Source organism: Palaemon carinicauda, chromosome 2 (assembly GCF_036898095.1).
Source record: "Palaemon carinicauda isolate YSFRI2023 chromosome 2, ASM3689809v2, whole genome shotgun sequence".
Classification (NCBI taxonomy): domain Eukaryota; kingdom Metazoa; phylum Arthropoda; class Malacostraca; order Decapoda; family Palaemonidae; genus Palaemon; species Palaemon carinicauda.
This window is the reverse complement of record NC_090726.1, coordinates 185051231-185064516: the sequence shown is the minus strand read 5'-3', so window position 1 is coordinate 185064516 and position 13286 is coordinate 185051231. Positions and strand designations below refer to the sequence as shown.

Genomic DNA, 13286 nt, shown 5'->3' with positions numbered 1-13286 from the left:
ACAAAGTAAGCAATTTTCGTCGTACCGGTTGTATGGTTGTATCTGAATTTTTCGACACGCGAAGTACAATTCGAACACGTTCCGACTCTACACCCGAATGTTTTTTTTGACACCCGAAGTAAACAATACTCGTACGCGTAGTCGGTGCTCATAGCGCCTGAAGTGTTTTTTATTTCCGCCGATAGAAAGCAGCACATCGACCTCGGAGGGACGCTCAATTAGCGGGTCTTGGGTCAGTCCTCTGTTCTCGTCGGCTTCTTGCGGTTGTGCTCTGTGCGTTCTGCTATTAACTCTGTTTTAATCGTGATTTTTTACGTGCATCCTTTAACGGTAATTTACGTAAAGTATGGGTCCTAAAAGGCTTAGTTTTGCCAGTGGTAGTGGTGAGAAAAGGAAGAAGGAAATGCTTTCTTTAGAAATTAAGCAGGAAACTATTGAAAAACATGAGCGTGGCGTCCGCGTGAGTGAACTTGCTAAACAGTATGGCCGTAATATGTCGACGATCTCGACAATCCTTAAACAGAAGGAAGCTATTAAAGCAGTGAAACCTTCTAAGGGGATCACTATAATTTCCAAACGCCGTACCCCTATCATAGAAGAGATGGAACGACTTCTACTAGTGTGGATTAAGGATAGAGAGATCGTTGGCAACACCATCACCGAGACCGTTATCTGCGAGAAGGCGCACGCCATCTTTACGGACTTGAAGGAGGAGAGCTCTGGGGGTGATGCTAGGGAGAGTTCAACCGAGCCTTCCTCAGATGATTTCAAGGCATCTCGTGGCTGGTTCGAGAAATTTAAGAAACGGTCCGGGATTCATTCAGTTGTTCACCACGGAGATCGTGCAGGAAGAAGGCTACGTAGAGCAGCAGGTGTTTAATTGTGATGAAACCGGGCTGTTTTGGAAGAAGATGCAGAGTCGAACCTACATCACTGCCGAAGAGAAGAAATTGCCTGGGCATAAGCCAATGAAGGATCGGTTGACTCTTGCCCTATGTGCCAATGCTAGCGGGGACTTTAAAGTCGAGCCCTTACTGGTTTACCATTCAGAGAACCCTAGGGCCTTTAAAGCACACAACGTCGATAAGGATCAGCTTCATGTTTTCTGGCGATCCAACTCGAAGGCCTGGGTCACTAGGCAATTCTTTGTGCAATGGGTAAACCAAGTTTTCGGCCCTTCTGTGAAGAAGTATCTTCATGAACAGAAATTGCCTTTAAAGTGCCTGCTATGCCTTGACAATGCACCCGCTCACCCCCCCGGACTTGAAGATGATATCTTCGATGAATTCAAGTTCATAAAGGTGCTGTATCTTCCACCGAATACCACCTCTATCCCCCAGCCCACGGACCAGCAAGTCATCTCTAATTTTAAGAAGCTGTACACCAAGCACTTATTTAAGCAGTGCTTTAATGTCACGCAAAGCACCAACTTAACTTTGCGTGAATTTTGGAGGGGCCACTTCAACATCGTGCACTGCTTGAAGATCATAGATCAGGCTTGGGTGGGATTAACTCGACGGACCCTGAATTCCACTTGGAAGAAGCTTTGGCCTGATGCTGTTGCTCCCCGAGATTTTGAGGGTTTTGACCCCGAACCTGATCCCGTGGTCGGTGCAGCGGAAGCCGTAGAGGAAATCGTCTCCCTTGGCAAGTCCATGGGTCTGGAGGTCAACGCAGATGACGTTACGGAACTCGTCGCCGAACATCACGACGAACTGACGACGGATGAGCTCAAGGAACTCCATGCTATGTCGGAGCACATGAGTGATGACGAAGAAGGGAGCGAGGAGGTAGAACATGTGTTAGGTTCGGCGCAAATAAAAGAGGTGTTAGGAAAATATCAAGACGTGGTCGACTTCATCGACAAATACCATCCAAAGAAATTGCAGGTTTGTCGTGTAGTTTCTCAATTCAATGATGTTTGCCTAACTCACTTTCGAAACATTCTGAAAAGCCGTACCAAGCCATTATCTATCGATGCTTTCTTTAAAAAAACTGCGAAGCAAACTCGCGATGAAGAGGATGTAAGTGAATCGAAGAAAACGGCAAAGAGTGAAGCGGAAGAAAGTGAAACACAGAAAACGGAAAAGAGTGAAGCAAAAGAAATTCAGTCAATTTTAAATGTAGAGAGAGATAGTGATTAAAATTACGTAATCATCAAAAAGAAAAAAAGAAAATGTAAAAAAAAAAAATATAAAATATAAAAATAAAAAAAAAATAAGCTAAGTTATGTTAAAGTTCACTTAGTGTAAGTTAGAATAAGTTACGGTAGTGTACGCTTATCGTAGTTAACCTCTCTACCTCCTCGCCGCCCGTCCGTCTCCTCTCTGCGTAGCAAGACTAACAACACCTGCGCTGGAGTTTCTAAGGTAAAGTGACGCTAAAAACCCGTTTCTTATTTATAATTTTTTGCTAATTCTTCTTATTTACATGTCTATTCTTCTTATTTACATGTCTATTATCTAATTTAGTGTTCATTATTCTCATGGGAAAATTATGTGTAGTAGTTTATTAAGAAGTTATAGGTTTTTGGGCTCAACCACGGATTAATCCTATTTCAATGTATTCTTATGGGAAAATTCGTTTCTACATCTGAACAATTTCTACATCCGAAGTTGGTTCTGGAACGGATTAAATTCGTATGTAGAGGTTCCACTGTATTACGTTTGACCCCAGTATCACTCGCTTTATTATCCGATACCTTATAAAATCACCTCGTTTTATATACCCATCAAATATTATTTATCATACATTCCATTTAATCTTCATATATTACTTTTATACATTTTGTTATTACCTTGTCACTCCCAGATTTCACATAAATACTTGCGCACGACAAGTTTCCCATTCTGTTTATTCATGTTTACTCTCTAGACTCCGTTGCTTTTCTGTTAACCAATCACGAACCCCATACATACGTAAAGTTTGCACAGGGGGGTTAATATTTCCCTACCCCCACCTTCCAACAATCCCCTTTCAGTGAAAACCTGTGCCCAAGTCTAGTCTTTGTTAGTTCGTGTCGTCTTTTGCGTATTTTACGATCTAAGTATTAGAAAATTGTAACGGCTTCAGTAATAACAGTACTAACGTTACCGTAACGTGAGTGAAGTGATATAACAAAGGGCATTATATTGGGTTTGTGACCTGGGAACTTCTAGATTAGGTTAGGTAGGTTTGTTAGGTTCTGTGCCCTTTTTGTACTTTTCTATATATTGTGTAAAGGGTATATGGAAAAATTCTTTAAAATACACACGTTAATAATACCGTATCATTGCTAACGTTAGTAATTCCACCGTAATGTTGGCAACGCTGTGTATCACCGTAACGTTGGTAACGCTATGTACCGTTGGTAACGTTGCTAATGTTACCGTTCGCAGTACATACGTTAGTGAAGTGACACCGAATTTGAACAAGTAATTATATTTAAGTATTTTAACAAAATATATATAATAAAAGACATATTTAATAATTTTAACAGAAAATATATGTTTTCCTGTAGAAAATAATGTGATTTAACCGTTTTCTACCTTAATTTCATCCGTAATAACAGCAACTAGTCCGGACACTTAAAGTTAGTTGGACTGGTTGTTCTGTTGGTTTGTGGTTGAAATGAAGGTCAAATTCGGTCAAATCACGTTATTTACTACAGGAAAACATATATTTTCTGTTCGAAATCAGACCATGTAATACACTACAACTTTACCTTCCTTCCTTGTGGATTAAAAATTTTCATCAACAAACTTCAACTTTCTCCCCTAACCCAACCTACAAGTCATGTCCTTACCTACTTACCTAACAGGAGGGGGGGGGGGGGGGGTTAACGGCTCACTGCGACCCCCCTTACACTGCCGTACTCTAAGTTAGTTGTAATCATACATGCAGATGGCCACTATCATACATACACCCCTCAATTTTTAATCAATGCGTGAGGAACTGACCGCTGTTATACAAAAGCTCCCAACAAAAATTATACAAAGTGATTCGGGAAAAAGAGAGTGGTATTAGTGTCAATATTTAACTTAGAAAAACATGTTTCACTTATTTAGCAAGCAACTGAAGTATAATACTATCGATGGCTAAAACAACCCTAGCCTGACAAAATTTAATAGAGGTTAACAGTCGTTTTACTAGCATGACTTGGACAAAGATGTAAACAAACCATTAATGATATCTCTTGCAAATGCTAACCTACACCAAGCTAGTATACTAGGTCATCCAAGCTTCAACTTATTACCCATAGCCTATTAAACCTAGCACTTATCTAGAAGTTTAAAATAAAATAGTAATGTTTACACAAAAAGAAACTCGTGTGCACCTCGGTCTAGGTCTCTTCTTAAAATCCAAATCGCCACCGGCTATGTAACCAGTAGGATTAACGACTTCAAATTCAGTAGTTTGTGGCATAATGAATGCAAATGAAGTAGGAGTACAATCCTTCCTTCCAGATTTAACGGCTACTTTTGTACATAACACAGAAATCACACACTTAACAGAGGCAACGGTAATTTGACCGAAAGGGTCAGTGACAGCGACTGACAGGTTATTCACTCTCCCGAAAGAAGAAGAAATGTCAACAATCTTAAAAGCAATCACGTTAATCAACAAACACTTTTTTTTTTAATCTAAACCTTTAATATGGCTGTCATTATTTTCATTTCTAACACTTACATTGTTATCATAATTGTCATTTTTCAAACTATCATTCACTAGCATTTATAAATAGTGAACGTGTGGCTAAAGATACAGGGGGCAGATGCTGAGTAGCCAGATCTTAACACTTTTTCTTTTTTTTAAATCTAAATCTTTAATATTGCTGTTATTATTTTCATTACTAACAACACTTACATTATTATCATAATTGTCATTTATCAAACTATTATTCACTAACATTTACAGATACTGAACGTATGACAAACGATACATGGGGCAGATGCTGAGTAGCCGGATCTTAACACTGGAGCTTTAGGTCAGGGAAGCTAATTAAACTTTCAAGTCAATCAATAAGATAACCTTTCGGTATACAATACTTTCCTACGGTTGTACATGCGTGGGCGAAGTGTGTTAGTCACCTGGTGCAATACGAAATAAAGCAAATTAACACTAGATCTTGTCTTATTTATCCTTCGAAGTTTGCTGGTAGTAATAATTACTTATTTCTGTATTCTGTGTAATGAAGAATATTTCAATGCATAAACTTGCAAATTTATTAGACTGGGAATTACTTAGATTGTAGGAGTTAATATTTATTTCCTTGTTGTCATTCGATTTGAGTCATTCAACGTCATTGTACACGTGGATAAATCCAAATGGACGAACAATCAGTTTGACGTTTTACGCATTATTATTATTACTATTATTATTATTATTATTATTATTATTACTTAACACGTAGGGCCTACTGCGATGAAAATTGGTGTTATATTAGGTGATCTGTGAGCTAAATTTTATTACTTGATTAAACTCCACTCAAAGCTTCACATAACGTTACCACTCACCTCGGGTAGTTTTTTTCTTTCTTTCTTTTAAGACAGATCTCTCCCAAAGCAAATGGTTACACTCAAAACGCATTATAATGTTTATGTTTGTGTAATTTCAGTTTCTAGCCTGTAAATTACGCATAGAATTAACCATAAGTTGCACTGTAGTCTACATGGGACGTTAAAACGGTAGTATCTCTCTCTCTCTCCCTCTCTCTCACACACACACACACACACACACACACACATATATATATATATATATATATATATATATATATATATATATATATATATATATATATATATATACACACACATATATATATATATATATATATATATATATATATGTATATATATATAATATATATATATATATATATATATATAATATATATATATATATATATATATATATATATATATATATATAGTATATATATATATATATATATATATATATATCCCATATCCATATACCAAAGGCACTTCCCCCAATTTTGGGGGGTAGCCGACATCAACAAAGAAACAAAACAAAAAAGGGGACCTCTACTCTCTTCGTTCCTCCAGCCTAACCAGGGACTCAGCAGAGTTCAGCTGGTACTGCTAGGGTGCCACAGCCCAACCTCCCACATTATCCACCACAGATGAAGCTTCATACTGCTGAATCCCCTACTGCTGCTACCTCCGCGGTCATCTAAGGCACCGGAGGAAGCAGCAGGGCCTACCGGAACTGCGTCACAATCGCTCGCCATTCATTCCTATTTCTAGCACGCTCTCTTGCCTCTCTCACGTCTATCCTCCTATCACCCAGAGCTTTCTTCACACCATCCATCCACCCAAACCTTGGCCTTCCTCTTGTACTTCTCCCATCAACTCTTGCATTCATCACCTTCTTTAGCAGACAGCCATTTTCCATTATCTCAACATGGCCAAACCACCTCAACACATTCATATCCACTCTAGCCGCTAACTCATTTCTCATATATATATATATATATATATATATATATATATATATATATATATATATATATATATATATATATATATATATATTAGGTTAACGTAAAATTATTTCTTTTGTTGATTTAAATCAGCCTTGTTTTCTTTCAAGTTAAATTTTTGCTGAGTATGTTTACTCTTGTTACCTCTAGTTAAGTGGCTTTACGATTGTTTGTCAGTGTTTTTGCGCCTCCTCCTCCTCCTTTGTGTATTGGTGAACTATTGTTTTAACGATTGTTATTCTTTTGCTTTGAGTGTTTATAAACACTGGGAAGGTGATGAGTGGATATGGTTGACCGGTCAACGAGAGTTCAGGTCTTGACAAGCTCTCACCAGTACTGTTTCCCATCACAGCATTTATTTTGATTTGGAGGACGACTTTGGATACTCACCTGTTGGACCACGCACTTGGATATTTCCCTCACGGATTTTGGAAGACGTATATGTACGTCTGTTGTGTGTGTGTGTTCCTGGATCACGGCTATTTCTCGCGCAGGTGTTGTTGTCACCTGCGACCTTCACACTGCTGTTGAGGGGTTCGCAGACGCTCCTTCATCTGCGACCGCTGTTTCTGCCACTTGTTCCCGACGGAGGATTTTTACGGGACCTGTGTCGTCGCTGTATCCCGGCACTGGATTTTTTAAAGTATTTACTTGCCGTGTCATCCTCGTCCAGCTGCTATATACGGGAGTGAGAGCAACTTGGCTCGTTAGGTGACAAATAGGGAGGCTGCCGCCAAGTAAAGGCCGATTCACACGAGCCGTTTTCTTTCCGACAGGCTGGCCATTGGCTAACCGCCGTCAAAGTGTTGTACATTCACAAGAGGCGTTCCCATTCCGTTAAATCTGCACGGGGTTTTCATTGTTTACTTAGACTCTGTCACGTGGGAACCGAGTAAATTACGATAATTTTGACACCATAAGATGTTGGTTGATAACTGTGTTGATAAAATAAGTTATGCAACTTCATTATACTTTATGCACCATTCCAAGAATATTAAAATCACGATAAATTCACCTGTTTTATTTAATGCCTCTCCAGTCATTTTCCATATCTTTTCTTTATGTAAATTATTTCTATACATCTTGTTTGCCATGTCAAATATCTCCCCATACCCTTGAACAAGTTCAGTTAACCTCTCATACATGATGTCAACAACAAACTAACTCTAATTTTTATGACTATACTATGAGGAAAAGTCGGGGTTGTAGGTCACGAAACGAACAGGTACAATACAGGTCATCTTCCACACGAAACATCATCCACCCATTGGTTGGGACGGATGGCTAACGGCCGTCAAACCGGCCGAGGTTACTTGGAAAGGAAGCCGATCCGACTCGGACGGCTGACGTCCGAGGGCCGCCGTCGGCCTGAAGGGTCGTGTGAACAGTTGCATTTGAATACACATAGGAAAGCTAGACGCTGTTTAACCGACGGCCAGCCTGACGGAAAGAAAGCGGGTCGTGTGAATCGGCCTTAAAGGGGCCCATACACGTTCAATAAAAGCGTCAAAATTTTGCATCAAAATTTTGATATCAAAATTTTAATGCAAAATTTTGACGCTTTTTTTGAACGTGTATGGGCCCCTTAAGACGTATTAAGGCCGATTCACACGACCCGTTTTCTTTCCGACAGGCTGGGTGGTGGCTAACCTCCGTCAAAATGTTGTACATTCACACGAGGCGTTCCGTATCCGTTTACCAGCGCGCGGTTTTCATTGTATACTTAGAATCTGTCACGTGAACATCGAGTAAATTACGATAATTTTGACACTATAGGATGTTGGTTGATAACTGTGTTGATAAAATAAGTTATGCAATTTCATTATACTTTATGCACACGCCAAGAATATTAAAATTATGATAAATTCACCTGTTTTATTTAATGCCTCTCCAGTTATTTTCCATATCTTTTATTTATGTAAATTATTTCTATACATCTTGTTTGCCATGTCAAACATCTCATACCCTTGAAAAAGTTCAATTAACCTTTCATACATGGTGTAAATATCAAAATAACTAATTTCTATGACTCTATACTATGAAGAAAAGTCAGGGTTGTAGGCCACAAAACGATTGGTACGATACAGGTCCTCGTTCACACAAAACATCGTCCACCCATTGGTTGCGACGGATGGCTAACGGCCGTCAAACCGGACGAGGTTTCTTGCAAAGAAAGCCGAGCCGACTCGGACGGCTGACGTCCGAGGGCCGCCGTCTGCCTAACGGGTTGTGTGAACAGTTGCATTTGAATACACGTAAAGGCCGATTCACACGACCAGTTTTCTTTCCGACAGGCTGGGTGGTGGCTAACCGCCGTCAAAATGTACATTCACACGAGGCGTTCCGTATCCGTTTACCAGCGCGCGGTTTTCATTGTTTACTTAGACTCTGTCACGTGAGGACCGAGTAAATTACGATAATTTTGACACTTTAAGATGTTGGTTGATAACTGTGTTGATAAAATAAGTTATGCAACTTCATAATGCTTTATGCACCATGCCAAGAATCTTAAAATTGCGATAAACTTACCTGTTTTATTTAATGCCTCTCCAGTAATTTTCCATATCCTTTATTTATGTAAATTATTTCTATACATCTTGTTTGCCATGTCAAACATCTCCTCATACCCTTGAAAAAGTTCAATTAACCTCTAATACATGGTGTCAACAACAAACTAACTAATTTCTGACTATACTATGAGGAAAAGTCGGGGTTGTAGGCCACGAAACGAACGGGTACAATACAGGTCCTCGTTCACACAAAACATCATCCATCCGCATGTTGGGACGGGTGGCTAACGTCCGTCAAACCCGACGAGGTTTCTTGGAAAGAAAGGCGGGCCGACTCGGACGGCTGACGTCCGAGGGCCACCGTCAGCCTAACGGGTCGTGTGAACAGTTGCATTTGAATACACGTAAGAAAGCTAGACGCTGGTTAACCGACGGCCAGCCTGTCGGAAAGAAAACGGGTCGTGTGAATCGGCCTTAAGAAAGCTAGACGCCGGTTAACCGACGGCCAGCCTGTCGGAAAGAAAACGGGTCGTGTGAATCGGCCTTTAAAGGCCGATTCACACGACCCGTTTCCTTTCCGACAGGCTGGCTATTGGCTAACCGCCGTCGAAATGTTGTACATTCACACGAGGCGTTCCGTATCAGTTTACCAGCGCGCGGTTTTCATTGTATATGTAGACTCTGTCACATGAGGACCGAGTAAATTACGATAATTTTGACACTATAAGGTGTTTGTTGATAACTGTATTGATGAAATAAGTTATGCAACTTCATAATACTTTATGCACCATGCCAAGAATATTAAAATATGATAAACTCACCTGTTTTATTTAACGCCTCTCCAGTGATTTTCTATATCTTTTCTTTATGTAAATTATTTCTATACACATTGTTTGCCAATGCAAACATCTCATATCCTTGAAAAAGTTCAATTAACTTCTCATACATGGTGTCAACAACAAACTAACTAATTTCTATGACTATACTGTGAGGAAAAGTCGAGGTTGAAGGCCACGAAACGAATGGGTACAGTACAGGTCCTCATTCACACAAAACATCATGCACTCGTTGGTTGGGACGGATGGCTAACGTCCGTCAAACCGGCCGAGGTTTCTTGGAAAGGAAGCCGAGCTGACTCGGACGGCTGACGACCGAGGGCCGCCGTCAGCCTGACGGGTCATGTGAACACTTGCATTTGAATACACGTAAGAAAGCTAGACGCCGGAAAGAAAACAGGTCGTGTGAATCGACCTTTATCGTTCCTCTTGTATCGGGAAATGTGTTGTCCTTCAGTACCTGGCGTACAGTTTTTGCCATTCTGTTTGCAGCTTGATGGACTGATCACGGCCCTAAATTCAACTCCTCTTCTGGTACCTCACTTGAGGTGAAATTGTTTATTTTTGCCAATTCTGATTATTTATAAGTATATAAGTTTACATGTATATGTTGTCATATTCGTTTGTGTGTTAGTATTTAGTGAACCGAGTTCCACATTGTTTAGCTTTGTGTTGTAGGTAGGAATATTAAAGTTTTCCTTGTTATTATCTCTTACTTCCTTCTACCTTATTATATTTAGATTATTTATTATTTTGGCTAGCCTTATTTGGATCCACCTTGTTATTATCAAGTGTTTTCTCTCTTGGAATTTTCTCATGTTTAAGGCTTAGTGTAGTAGCTTTAGATTTTCTCGTGAGTTCCCGAGAACCAGGTATTTGTTCTCTTGAATATTCTGTACAATTAAGTGTATTTAATCTCACAAGGTTGATTTTGTTCTAGTTTATAATAAATATTGTTAAGTTTTCTTGAGTTTCTGTTTCCGTCCTTCCTTGTCACTGATGTGCATCTACTGACTGCAATCCTTGAAAATATGAAGACCTTAAAAGAACCTGTACTGCAACCTGGGTGGTTGTAACATATATATAAATATATATATATATATATATATATATATATATATATATATATATATATATATATATATAATCAGTCGTTACTAGTCCACTACAGAAGAAAGGCCTCAAACACGTTCTTCAACTCCGTATCTTTAAGGTCTTTCTGTGCCAGTCCACATCCACACTCTCTTAGTTCGTCAATCCACCGTCTTTTCTTTCTTCCCCTGCTTCTTTTACAATCTCTATGGACCCATTTTGTTATTCTTAATGCCCATCTATTGTCGCTCATTATCATTTTATATCCTGCCCATTTCTATTTCTTTTTCTTACATGTTGTTAGAATATCATCTACTTTAGTTTGCTCTCATATCACTGTTGCTCCTTTTCTGTCTCTAGTGTTATTTCCCTCATTATTCTTTACATAGCTATTTGAGTTGTAACTAGCTTATGTTCTAAGGTTTTAGTAAGGCTCCAAGTTTCTACTGGATAAGCTGGTACTGGTAGGACCATCTCATTAAATACTTTTATTTTTAGAGAAAGTGGCATTTTACTTTCCATAATCACATTTTGTTTACCTAATGTTCTCCATCCCACGCTTATCCTTCTTTTAATTTTGGTCTCTTGTCCTAGGAAAACACTTACGGTCTGCCCTAAGTACGCATATTCATTAACAATCTCTAGAGGTTCGTCCATAACGCTTATTTGTTATCTCTCTGCATTTTCATTGAACATTGTCTTAGTTTCACTCATATTAAGTCCTATATTTCTGCTTTATCTATTCAGATCCTCTATTATCTTTTACAATTTCTCCAATTATTCACTAAACACAACTATGTTCTCTGCAAATCTTGAGTTGTTAAGGTATTCCCCATTAATATTAATTCATACATTCTCCAAATCTAAAATCGGAAAATCTTTACCCACACACACACACACACACACACACACACATATATATATATATATATATATATATATATATATATATATATATATATACATATATATATATATATATATATATATATATATATATATATATACATATATATATATATATATATATATATATATATATATATATATATATATATATATATATATATATATATATGAATTTGCGTGTGGGCATGTGTAATTTAAGGGTGATAACATAATCACTAACCAAATGAATTTCAAGAAAGTGGCTAAATTTAATGAATTAGCGGTGTGCTACAGCACTGAATCGCGTGATGCAAAGCAGTCCCCAAGATTGATCCTTAACTTACTTTTTACTAGGATCAGCCATCTCTTTAGTGTCAGTTAGACCCCAAACATTTGGAAAATGCTGGGAGAAGCTGCAGCACTAGAATGGAAGCCAGGCATGGAGATCTTACGGAATAGAGAAGTGAAGCGAGTAGCACTAGGTCCATCAGTTTGAAATTGAAATGGTTTAAATACCAGCTGTAGAAGGGGAAGAATGGATTCTGGATTTATTAAGAGCGATATGGGAAGAGGAAATAATGCCTAAAGACTAGGAGGCGAGTCTAAATTTATCTATACTTAAGCAGTAAGGTGACTTTATGGAATGTGGTAATTACAGTGGAATTAAACTAACAGAACATGGTTTGACATCATTTTAGGAGGCTACGATATTTGAGACTGTAAAGATTGAGAACCCGCAGTATAGATTTTTGAGTGGGAGAAAGACTGTGGATGTCATCTTTATAGTAAGGCAGTTACAGGAAAAGAGGCTAGAGGGAAACCAGAGAAGCCAAAATTTATAGCAGCAGTTGGGAAAACAGAAACCTTTTCAATCTCAAAGGCTATTCTAATTTCACGATGATAAAATGAACTTGCGTAACAAATTCTGAATATATGGAAATAAAATTTTCCTACAAAAGTATCCATTGTAATAATCCACAAACCTCTGAAAACAAATGCAAATATCTTTTTCGAAAATTCAGTAACTTCATTGGGGTGATTGTCAAGGAAAATATGGAAGCAGTTATCTGCGCAGACATCAATCTTCGGATGGACGATGCATCAAATCGTGACACTTCAGCATTTAGTAAATTGTTGAAATCATATTAACTAGTTAATTACGTTGATTGGGCATACATTGGACATAGTCTTCAGTGATGGATTGAACAATATTGTATCTGATATCAGTGTGGAAGAGAAGTGCACTATTTTTTTCTGTGCACAAGCTTACTTTTATAGAAACATGCAGTGCTAAAGAAAATAAGCTTAGAAATAAATCGAACTTCTTTCCTTGGATATATATTGGATATTGTTCCATTGTCATACCATGACTCCTGTCCATACAGTAATACCGATCTTACTGAACTGATATATAGCCTGATCTTTTTTTTTTCCAATCTATTTTCAGGCGATTTGATTTCCAAATTTTACTTA

General features: G+C 38.3%; 1 protein-coding gene across 3 annotated transcripts in view; it reads right to left on the bottom strand.

Moving 5' to 3' along the window:
• The window catches only part of wus (TM2 and DnaJ domain-containing protein wurst), a 138059-nt gene that overhangs the window by 123446 nt on the left and 1327 nt on the right, over positions 1–13286 (bottom strand). The window contains exon 1 of one of the 3 annotated variants that reach the window (XM_068359823.1): positions 4889–4910. The exons of 1 other annotated variant lie outside the window; for it this stretch is intronic. In XM_068359823.1, the coding sequence (XP_068215924.1) occupies positions 4889–4890 (2 nt within the window). In that variant the 5' untranslated portion in view covers positions 4891–4910. Of the gene's footprint in view, positions 1–4315; positions 4573–4888; positions 4911–13286 lie in introns of those variants that run through there. One more of the 3 variants, XM_068359811.1, reaches the window with a different exon arrangement.